At 57.3% G+C, this 11,236-nt stretch overlaps 1 protein-coding gene across 4 annotated transcripts; it reads right to left on the bottom strand.

Annotated features, from left to right (window-relative positions):
- Positions 1 to 300: 300 nt before the first annotated feature.
- CMTM3 (CKLF like MARVEL transmembrane domain containing 3) lies at positions 301 to 9,926 on the bottom strand. Of its 4 annotated transcripts, none has more exons than XR_009214216.1 (6): positions 9,483 to 9,926; positions 9,076 to 9,297; positions 5,587 to 5,742; positions 4,486 to 4,640; positions 4,072 to 4,192; positions 301 to 1,434 (listed from the first exon to the last, which is right to left on the bottom strand). XR_009214216.1 is itself a non-coding variant. In XM_032157554.2 (6 exons), exons 2-6 carry the CDS (start codon positions 9,220 to 9,222, stop codon positions 1,406 to 1,408), a joined length of 549 nt encoding a protein of 182 aa, XP_032013445.1. In that variant the 5' UTR covers positions 9,223 to 9,297; positions 9,483 to 9,912; the 3' UTR covers positions 301 to 1,405. The 4 variants fall into 4 exon arrangements, 3 of the variants coding, with proteins under 3 accessions (XP_032013445.1, XP_032013444.1, XP_058297056.1); XM_032157554.2 differs by having other exon boundaries at positions 4,545 to 4,640; positions 9,483 to 9,912; XM_032157553.2 differs by having other exon boundaries at positions 4,545 to 4,640; positions 9,682 to 9,912.
- Between the last annotated feature and the right edge of the window lie 1,310 nt (positions 9,927 to 11,236).

Below are 11,236 nucleotides of genomic sequence, written 5' to 3'. Positions count from 1 at the left end.
TAATGCCTGATGATCTGAGATAGAACAGTTTCATCCTGAAACCATCCCCTCCCACCCTCACCCCAACCCACCCCCAACCCCCAGTCCATGGAAAAACTGTCTTCCACGAAACTGGTCCCTGGTGCCAAAAAGGTTAGGGACCACTGAAATAAAGGATTAAATGGTAGTCAGATTTCATGTGTATTTTTGCTAAAACTGAAAGCTGTCAGGATCCACATTGGCATTACCAGTTTGTACTGAAGCCTGACACAATACCCAACAGTATTGCTCTGGTTTTTTCAAACACACACTCCAAGCAAGTGGTCAGTCTGGCTTAATTCATTATGGCTTTTTTTCAGGGTAAGAGATTCACATGCAAGAGAATAAGGCTACAAATGCTCCAGACATGGGTCCAGAACTCTGGCTCTTTTGTGAGGCCTAGAGTCACAGAAAATGCCATCTTTTAAGAAGCTGCTTTTGCATAAAAAAAAATATAAAAAGTTACAAAATTCCATCAAAGACAGATACACAGTATAAATCGTTGGGTGAACACAGAAGGCTCATCTCCCGCAGTGGCCCATAGACCTGCCCTGGGGTCTGGAAGTTCACTGTCCTGAGGGTCCAGGAACTCCTGCCTGCTGGCTGGGCTCTAGGGAGAAGGGGGGTTTGGCTGGGCCCGCCCAGCTCCCCGTGACACTGTCACTGTGATGCCACTGTTGTACCCTTTGTCTTCTGGACCAGTCAGTCTATGAGCTCTTCTGTGAAACAGTCTTAGACTCAGAATGGTCATCTCACCCCCAGAAGACATGGTTTCCAAGGGTGGGAGGTGTCAGTTACGGGTGCCAAGCCCCACTTCCTGGGCGACAAGGCAAAGGTCAATTTCTCCCTGCTTCAAGAAAGAGGGACCTGGTGCTCCTTGAACCAAAGATTCTTGGAAGGGTCATTGTCACCAAAGTGCCTGGCACGGGCAGGAGCATCAAGTGCAGACAAACCCACCAGGGCCTGGTGGGGCAGCCCTGTCACGGTTTCTGTCTTTGTTCCTGTTAGTGAAACAGAAGACCCCCGACCCCCGCCACCTAGCAGCATGGAACACCTGCTGCCCAGATACAGACAAGGCTCTGCTTTGTCTCCTTGTGCTGGTTTTTGGCAGAGAGGTTAAAGGGCTGAAGGCCTGTGGGACAGAAATGGGGAGAAGGGGTGGGATACCCAAGATGCCCTCACATGCAGCATGGTCAACAGTGCTGAGCTGAGGGGCAAGCCTGGTAGGCTGGGCTCAGGCAGAACCTGAGGCTGTAGGGGGCCTGCTGTATCCGCAGCCCCCTCTGCAACTCAGAAGTCCAAGCCTCCCCTCCAACGCCAGCGTCCCCTGTGAGGCACAGGGGTGGAGGCCTGTGTGGCTCAGGTTGCCAGGGCGCCCGCCAGGCCTTCAGTCAGAGTCCGAGTCGGAATTCTCTTCTGAAAGGAAAGCAGAGAGGATGCTTGGCAGGAGGCTCAGGGCAGCGGTGCCTGGGAACGGTCTCTGGGGAAGCACAGCTGGGTTGCTGGCAGGAGCCTGGATGCGGGCCTCCCGCAGCTGGCCTTACCGTTCCCAGTGATCGCTGGCATCAGGGCAGGCCGTGGGCCTGAGGCCCTCCACAGGCAGCAGCCACTTTCTCTCTCTCTCTCTTTTTTTTTTTTTTTTGGTTGTTTTTTGTTTTTGAGACAGAGTCTTGCTCATCACCCAGGCTGGAATGCAATGGCGGGATCTCGACTCACTGCAACTTCTGCCCTCCTGGGTTCAAGCAATTCTCCTGCCTCAGCCTCCCAAGTAGCTGGGATTATAAGCGTGTGCCACCATACCTGGCTAATTTTTGTATTTTTAGTAGAGATGGGCTTTCACCAGGCTGGTCTTGAACTCCTGATCTCAGGTGATCTACCCGCCTCAGCCTCCCAAAGTGCTGGGGTAACAGGCGTGAGCCACCGCACCCGGCCACAGAAGCCACTTGCACCTCCAGGGTGTGGGTGCGGGTGCAGGTGGGGGTGTTTCCACCCCAAGACTGAAGCCCAGGTGCCCCTTCCTCAGGCCCAGCCCCTCTGGAGTCTCCCTGGGCTGTTCTCAGCTGGGTGGGTTAGGGCTGTACCTCTGCATCCCAGCTCTACCCCCACCCCCAGGTTCAGCAGGACAAGGTGAGGACAGCTATTTTCTTGTCCCCCAAACTAAAATATACTGGAAAATCAGCAAGCCTCTTTTTAGCCATTTTATATCTTCAATCCCCCTCCCCCAATCCTTGTTTAATATTGTAATCAGAAACAATTTTATAATGGTAAGGGCCTGCCTATGAGGTGTGCCTCGAGGGTTCCTGAAATCCCAATTCTGTCTCAGAGTTCTGTAGAGCCTTCTGGAACCTCCACCCCAGAAGGAAAAGCACGAGTCACTAACCCCCCACCCCGCCCCAGTGCTGGTTGCTACTTCCTCATGCTCATCCCCTCCCTGGCCAGCCTCTGTCTCTCAGAACCCCAGTCAGTCCCCATGAGCTGTCGCTGGCTCATGGCAGGGCTTAGGGCTGGGGCATGGGCAGCCTAGTCCCTAAACCCCAGCTCTGTCCCTCACTCCTGTTCCTGGGCTGCAGTCAGCAGATTTTGTGGGTTTTGCTATATTCAATTTTTTTCCCCCCGAGGTGGAGTCTTGCTCTGTTGCCCAGGCTGGAGTGCAGTGTCGTGATCTCAGGTCACTGCAACCTCTGCCTCCCAAAATTAGGTGATTCTCCTGCCTCAGCCTCCCAAATAGCTGGGATTACAGGCGGGCGCCACCATGCCTGGCTAATTTTTGTATTTTTAGTAGAGATGGGGTTTCATCATGTTGGCCAGGCTGGTCTCAAACTCCTGACCTCAAGTGATTCACCCGTCTCGGCCTCCCAGAGTGCTGAGAATACAGGCGTGAGCCACTGTGCCTGGCCGCTATATTCAATTCTAACATATAAGTTAGGAATAATTTTACAGCAAAATAATTGTTACATATGTGAAACTCTCCAAATAGTAAAAACAAAACAAAACAAAACAAAACACCCGTTTCCACTGACGTTTACTAATTGTTCCCTGGGCTGGTTGTCTGGGATCACTTGCTGCGGGCAACTGGGAGCAGGTTGCAGAGCCTGAGGAAACCGTCTGGGAGCTCTAACCTAATATTTGCCAAGGGATGGGATGGGATGAATGGCATTCATTTTCAGCAGAAGGACGGTTTCTGGGATTCACAAATCCCCATGGCCCCAGCACCTGGCTGTTAGGAAACTAGTGACTCCTAAGCCTAACCTATTGGTCTTGCCTAGGGAAGATGCCAACCACAGGGTGGGGCCTACAGGCTTGTCTGCCTGCCCAGCCACAGGCACTGCCAGCACAGGGGCACGTCTGCCTGGTCCAGAGAAGCATCTCCCCGGGCAGAAGCGCCTGCTCTCTCTGCTCTCAGCCTTCTTCCCTGCACCGGTCTGGTCTCTTCTGCCTGCACACTCCTCTACTGCCATCCGTCAGGACCCAGCTCTAGCGTCCCCTCCAGAGCCTCGGGCTGGCTGGCACTCAGCGTGGGCCTGCTTTCAGCTACTGTATCCCTCCCTCTATCGACTCCTGTTTTACTGTTGTCATTGCTGCCCCATCTGGCCCCTCCCCTGGTACGGGACACATCATGTGTCCCTTGCCACGGTTTCTGGGTCTGACTCCTCTCTGGGCTCTGAGCACCCCAGGACAGGCCTGGATGGGTAAGACAGCAGAGCAGAGGGGCTGGGTTTGGGGGGTGGCCACTCTGGATCCCAGGTGGACAGGTGCCCTGAGAGTGACTGGCTGCCCGGGGGGGTCATCCAGGGAGACTTGCCGGCCTGGCCCAAGGCTCAGCCGTGTCCACTGCTTGCCCTTCCTAGAAAGGCGGGGTGAGGGGGCACTAGGGGAATGGGACTGGCTTTGGATCAGTGCTGCATGAGGGTAGGTGAGAATGGGCTGTGAAAACACTTCCTGCCATGGGGAGAGAGGAAATGATCCCACCCCAGCCTCAAACTAGCCGGCCATCCCCAAGGGAGGGCAGGCCCCTTTTGCAGCACTGCTGGGGTGATCAGGGCAGCCGCTCACCTTCTGTCTTGTGGGCTGTGGTCTCATCTGCAGAGTCCCCTTGTTTGAGGAATTTGGCCACGTCGTTAAAAATCAGGTAGAAATCAATTGCAAACACGATGGTAGCAAAGAAGCCAAACACCTGTGGACAGGGTGGATGGGACACATCACAGGGCTGACTCCCTGCTCCGGGAGGCTGCTGCCCCAGCCTCGCTGCCCATTTCAGACCTGCTTGGACAAACAGCCCGAGTGACAGGCACAGACCCCTCTGAGTAATGGAAGTGGGAAAATGAGCTGTGAACTTGGTTTGACAAACAGCCTTTCAAAACTCCGGGTAGAGTCAATCTCTAATGAGAGGACTTTGGAATCATCATCGGGACCCACATGAGACCCCAGGGGGGCCCCAGCAGGGAAAGGCTCTGCCCCAGGTCCTACCCTAAATGAGCAGCTAGAGGGGCATCTGCAGTTTCCAGATGGGTGGGGCGGCTGCTCACCCCAGCGGCTTTGGAAGCCCCATCCGAGTACTTGGCGACGGCCGTGATGGAGATGGCAAAGTAGATGAGGGCCGCGGTGACACAGCGCAGGAAGTCCTGGGGAGAGAGGGGCATGCTGCCCTGAGCCCCTGGAGCTGAGCACAGCATGGGGAGGAGGCCTGGTAGTGTGGTCAGGTTCCCAGCCCCAGGCCTAGCACCTGAGGGCTCCTACCCCGTCCTGACCCCACCTACATGCCTAGGCCCTTGTTCCACCCCCTAGGTGCCTCTGCTGCCCTGCCAGCAGCTGACACTGCCCTATCCTGGGTCTGGACAAAAAACTGTGTGGATCAGGCTGCAGCCTGCCTGGCGACGCGGTGGAAGCAGAAGTTGGAAACACCCCCACCTGCTCGCTTCCCACTCTCCAATGGGGAGATCTGGCTCTGGGCCTCGGCTTTGCCACACTCTTGTGGCCGATCCATTTATGGATCGCAGTTTCTGCTTACCCGTCCCTAAGATGGGGACACAGAGGGTGCAGCCCTCCTGAGGCAGCGGATGCTGGATATGAGGTCAAGAGACAAGGGTTCAAGTCGAGCCTTTGCTGCCCTTTCTCTGGGACACATTTCATTCAGCGAAGTCCACTGGGGTCTCGGCCCTCACAGGTGATAAAACGAGGTCAGGGTTGCCGATGGCTGAGGTCTGGGTAAGCCCTGCAAGTCCTCAGCTAACCTGTCCTGCCCACGTGGAAATGGCTTGAATTGCTGTAGTGGCAGCTCATTCTTGTAGGCCCGGTGGGGAGCACCGGCGCCACCTGGTGGCCAGAGACCCCTCTCCGGGTTCCCTGCCTCACGGACCTGCTCTAGAGGCACCACAGCCCACTTCAGGTCACAGGGCTGCTGAGTAGTGGAGCTGGGATGATCTGAAGCTGGGTCTCTCCGTCCAGTTCTAACCAACTGCAAACTCCAGCACACTAGAGAAAGGATAAGGGCCCAAGTGCACGACTCCGGACTCCTCATCTGGCCACTTGGTGCAGGGCACCCCTCCCTCCTGGGGCCCCTGTCCTCACCATCATGGGCCAGCACAAGCCCTGCCACTTGTCATTCAGCTGCATGGCATCAGCAAAGAGGAAGTACAAGGCCAGCAGGAACTCCAGCAGAGGCGCTGTGAGGAAGGCAGATGCTGAGGATGCCACATAGCAGATAAAAGTGATGAATGAGAGACCCTGCGGGGAAGGAGTTTAAGGTGAAGTCAGAGCCTTTTCATGCTCCTTGTCCAGTGCTCCTCTGAGCCAGGCCCTGTGGTCAGGATAGAGGAGGCTCCAGCAGGGGAAGCCAGCTGCTCACAGTCCTGCAGCTGGGAAGTGGCAGAGCCAGATTAGAATCCCAGGCCAAGCGCAGTGGCTAACACCTGTAATCCCTGCACTTTGAGAGGCCGAGGCAGGTGGATTGCTTGAGCCCAGAAATTTGACCCCAGCTTGGGCAACATGGCAAAACCCCATCTCAGCAAAATATACAAAAATTAGCCAGGCGTGGTGGTGTGTGCCTGAAATCCCAGCTACTCAGGAGGCTGAGGTGGGAGGATCACCTGAGCCCGGGGAGGTTGAGGCTGCAGTGAGCTGTGATCAGGCCACTGCACTCCATCCTGGGTGAGGGAGTGAGAGACCCTCTCCACACCCACCCCTACAAAAAAAACCCCAGCATGGCCCAGGCCCACACCTATGCTGCCTCCCAGTCCTGGGCATGGCCCTGAGTCCTCACCTCACCCCACCCCAGCTCCCTACCAGAACCTAGTCAGAAAGCCCCAGCCTCCCAAGCACATCCACTCCACTCAGTGCCCTGCGGAGGGAAATCAAAGTGAGGCAGGAACCAGTTTCCAAAAAGTAACACCCAACACCAGAGATGTGTGCTCGTCACTGAATGTAAATTTCACCTTGAAAACAAAAAACAAATCTTGAACCTTAATGATACGTGTGCTGAAGTGTTCAGAGTTTAAATGTCCTGATGTCTGCAATTTATTTTGTGTTAAAAGATAAAATGGATTGATGGACAGATAGATGAAGCAAAAAAATCTTTCAGCGTTTTAATGTATGTGCAAATTTTCATAATAATAAGAAAGGAACATCTAACAGAGAGTGCGTTGACACTGACATCTCAGGCCTTGCTGCTTTATTCATACAGGGCCAGCTGTGAAAGGTGGGGCCAGCTGTACTTGAACTGTAAGAATCAAAATGTTCACTGCGGTCTTGCCCACAACTCTGTAGGTGGGAAGAGCTGATGCAGGAGGATGTCGAGCCCTGGGCAGTCCTGCAGCCCAGGTGCGCTGCAGAGCAGGCCAAGGTGACCTGTTGGCCAGCCTGGGGCTCCACAGTGCCTGGTGCCTCTGACCCTCACATCCACCCATGAGCACAGCCCCACTTTACAGATGAGAAGACTCTGTCACTTGGCTAATCAGAGGCTACTAGAATTTGAACCCAGGGCTGGCTAACCCCCCAGATAGAGTTATCTTACCTCTGCCCCCCGAGATGGAGTCTTGCTCTGTCTCCCAGGCTGGAGTGCAGTGGCACGATCTCAGTTCACCGCAACCTCCACCTCCCGGGTTCAAGTGATTGTCCTGCCTCAGCCTTCCCAAGTAACTGGGATTACAGGCGCCTGCCACCACACCCAGCTAATTTTTTTATTTTTAGTAGAGACAGGGTTTCACCATGCTGACCAGGCTGGTCTCGAATTCCTGACCTCAGGTGATCCACCCACCTCAGCCTCCTAAAGTGTTGGGATTACAGGCATGAGCCACCATGCCCGGCCCAGCTAGAGTTCTTAAGCAACTTGGCCCTGTGGGTGTTGGGGAGGCCATCTGTCCCTGGTTTCTGTCACTGTGGCTGCGTTTGAACATGTCTATGGCTGAGTAGCTTCTAGTGGGTGCAGGAGGCCCCATGGGGACACCCAGATGCCCCACAGGAAGCACTGTGGCTGCTTCAGACAAATGAACTGCAGGGATCCCGGGGGTCCCCAGAGCACCCCCATTTGCTCTGCACATGGCCTTGGGTGCAGCTGAGCCCCCTTTGGAAAGATAGACTAAGGTACAGAGAGGGGCTGGGAGGCTGCTAGGGCCTCCCAGGAAGGCCTTCCATGGGACTGACCCAGCCCTGGCCCTCCCCTTCCTGTCTCCTATGCCTGTGCCCCAAAGCCTAATTCTGGGGATTCCCCTCTCAATTCCTGTTTTCTCATCCCGCGATTTCTGGGGCCACTTCCTCTCTCTGTTTCTGTCCATCTCAGCCTCTGCACTTGCTTGGCCTGGGGGTGGCAGTGTGGGGACTAGGGAGGCAGGAGTGCCCTCAGCGGCACCCTGAGTGCTGACCGTTCACCCTTCCTTATCCTCCCTGACCTGGATTCCTGACATCTGCTGGGCCCAGGGTAGCCTCTATGCTCCTGCTGGACATATGCCTCCCTCCATGAGGTGGTCCTGGGTGGGGATGGAGGGTGGGTGTTCAAGCCACTCTGGGGACGGTGGATTCGAGGCTTCTCCCTTCAAGTGGCTCCCAGTGGTCTCCAGGGTGGGGCTGGGAGTGTGGGCTCGGAGTGTGGCCTTGGTGTCTCACTTGGGCGGTGGGCAGGTGGCCTCTGGGCTGACCGCGGGAGAGGCTGCAGGACCACCTTCTGCCCTCTGCCCTGAGCGACCAGGGAGGGGTCCTGGAGCAGAATCCCCCTTCCTCCTGCCCCCACTCTCCTGGCCGCTCTCACTGGGCCCCTCAGTTTAGCCACCTGTCAAATCAGGCGCCTGAGCGCTCTCATCTGTACAGCGGGGACAAGGGCAGGAAGCGCCAAGTCGCTGGGATCTAAGCAACAAGTGGCTGCCGCCGTGCGCCGCTCTCTCCTCCCGCCTCCCCCTGCCTCCGGCCCGGCCTGTCCCTCCCCATCCCCGGCGGCCCAGCGCCACCCCTACCCCACGGCGGACAGTGCGGGCGCCTCCGGTGTCCAGAGGACAAAGAAGCCCCACCGGCCGGGGTGGGGGCGAGCGCGGAGTAGGAAGGAGCCCGGCTGCGGAGGGGAGGAGGGCGATGAAGTCACCGCGGGGCCGCCTCACCCAGTCCCGGGGGTGGGGGGGTCCCTCCCGCTCCGCACGGGCCCCCGCCCGCTCGGCCCCGCAGGTCGAGGCCCCGGCCCGCCCTACCCGCGCGCAGGAAAGCGGACCCCGCCGCGGCTCGGGAGTCCTGGAGGTCCGAGTTGCCCGAGTCCCCGGGGCCCAGAGAGGGCGGGGGCGCCCGGGTCACACAGCAGGACCCACATCCCCAGGCCCCACCCGCTTCCCACGGTCCCCAGCTCTGGACTCGCGGGGACAGCACCGCGGATGGCCTGGGCTCGGGCCCCGCCCCGCCGTCCAAAGTTTGGGGACCTCGACCCAACTTCGCCAGGCGCCCGAGAAAAGTCGGCCGAGGCGGCGTGGAGAGGGGGGATCGGAGCACGGCGGCCGCCCCCGGACCCCACCCGCGCCCCGACGTCCTCTTCCGAAAGGAGCCGCGCAGTCCCAGCGGGGCGGCCGAGGGTCCCGCCGCACTCACCGACTCGGCCAGCAGGAGGCGGCCTTTGAGAGAGCAGAGGAAAGCCCGCGCCGGCAGCAGGGCGCGGAGCCCGGGGACCGCGGGGCCGGGACGGGAGCCGCCGGCGGGCTCGGGGTCCGGGTCGGGGTCGGGGTCTGGGGGCCACATGGCGGCGGCGGCGGTAGGGCCGGGGCTCGGCCTGGCCCCTCTCTTCTCACGCCCGGAGGGAAGCGGAAACCCGGGCTGTGCGGAAGGAGGGCAGGCGACACTGGCTCGCGCAGGGGCGCATCCCCCGCCGCCCCGCCCCCCCGCCCCCACCCGCTCCTCCAGCCCGCCCCTCCCCCTCGGACCCCGGCGGCGGGGGATGCTGGGCCCGACCCGCCCGCGCTCCGGCCTGGGGCCTCCGCAGACTCCACCTTCTTCCTCACCCTGGTTCGGGCCGCTGGAGACCTCCCGATCACCGCCCGGGCACCCCGTAGGAGCTCCCACCCGTCTGCCCCTATCCAGAAGGGCTGTCTATACTCTGTCTCCGGTCTAACTTCCTGCCCGTGCGTGTGTCTGGGATCCGGGAACCCAGGCGTCTAAATAGCAAAGACCCGGCCGTGAGGTCGGCTCCGCAACCCATACCGTCTCTCTTTCTAGGGGGCCGGAGTTTTCATGCGACTTTCTTGGCCACCCCTCCTGTCCCCGGCCAGCCCCACCCTCCTTCAGGGCCTCTTTGTTGTCTGTTCCAGGCCTCGGTCCTGCACCCGCCTTCCCCAACTCATTCTCGGAGGACTCTCAGACCTGCAAGCGCAGCTCCAGGCACACACATAGACATACACACACACGCGCGCACGCGCGCAAACCCACACAGGCACGCACATCTGCAGGACTTCCTGACCTGCAGTCCCCCTACCCCAACACATCTCTCTCTCTCTCTCTCTCTCACACACACACACACACACACACACACACACACACACACACACACACTCCACACGCTCATGCATGCACGTCTAGAGAGCGTCTGGAGTTCAGCGTGATCAAGACCCAGCTTCCTGTGCCTCTGCGAAGGGCACTGCCCCCTCCTTTCCTTCCACCCCGCTAGCGGAGACCTGCGGGTTGTCCTTGTCCCTCTTCACCGGCAGTCTGTAACCAAGGTCCTCCCACTTTCACCTCCTGTAACTTTCTCTGATCTCTGTCCACTTCTCACCACCATAGATCCGAAACCATTCCTGCCTGCTCCCCGCTGAACTGCTGTGATTGTGTCTTTAAGAGGCCCTTAGGTTTTCTCTCTTGGCAGCTGGGGGAGAGCTTATAGCACAGCACCGCGCACCCTTGACATAACTAACTCCATCTTAGAAAAAGACTTCATTTTATATTTCATAGGGTGCTTTGCCAACAAGGACAAGATGTTTTGTTTAATAAAAAGAAGAAGGTTAGGCTCTGTGGCTCATGCCTGTAATCCCAGCATGTTGGGAGGCTGTGGTGGGCGGATCACGAGGTCAGGAGTTCGAGACCAGCCTGGCCAATATAGTGAAACCCCGTGTCTACTAAAAATACAAAAATTAGCTGGGTGTGGTGGCACGGTGCCTATAATCTCAGCTACTCGGGAGGCTGAGGCACAAGAATCGCTTGAATCCAGGAGGCCTAGGTTGCAGTGAGCCAAAGTCACACCACTGCACCCCAGCCTGGGCGACAGAGCAAGACTCCGTCTCAAAAAATAAAAAAATAAAATAAATAAAGACTGCATCCAACCAGATAAGGACACAAAGAAGCACACTGTTCCTCTATCATTTCTCACCAGAGCACTCTGTGACTACAAAACAGCAGCCCAGCAGCCTTAACTGACAACCATCCCACTGCCATTCATGATAAGAACACTGCATCTGCCTCCCAAGGCTCTGCCCATCAAAGATTCTGCAAGACCCTCAAGCCCAGACCAGGATTCCTTTTGTCTTCCTTCCCCTGGAACTGGTTCCTTAACTCTTTCTCTTATCTCTTTTTCTCTTGATGTTAAATGCTACTTTGTTTGTTGTGGAATGTTTATAACATTTACATGTGGATTAAGTATACTATTATGTATGATTTGCTATATTGACTGACTTGTGGAGTAGCTTGAGCCTGTATGCTCACTACTGAGTGAATGGGAAGTACTAAGGAAAATTGGCTCCTTGGGTCTGGGTGCAGTGGCCTATGC

Source organism: Hylobates moloch, unplaced genomic scaffold, assembly GCF_009828535.3.
Source record: "Hylobates moloch isolate HMO894 unplaced genomic scaffold, HMol_V3 SCAFFOLD_6, whole genome shotgun sequence".
NCBI lineage: Eukaryota > Metazoa > Chordata > Mammalia > Primates > Hylobatidae > Hylobates > Hylobates moloch.
This window is presented reverse-complemented; position numbering and strand designations above follow the sequence as displayed.

Bases quoted from the DNA above. Each gene is read 5' to 3' on its own strand.
- CMTM3 (XM_032157554.2), bottom strand. From the start codon at position 9,222: ATGTGGCCCCCAGACCCCGACCCCGACCCGGACCCCGAGCCCGCCGGC. The intron at 4,193-4,544 runs GTGAGCAGCCGC...CCCTGTCCACAG, and splicing joins GGGCTTCCAAAGCCGCTGGG to GTGTTTGGCTTCTTTGCTAC. The intron at 1,435-4,071 runs GTGAGCGGCTGC...CTTTCCTTTCAG, and splicing joins CACAGCCCACAAGACAGAAG to AAGAGAATTCCGACTCGGAC.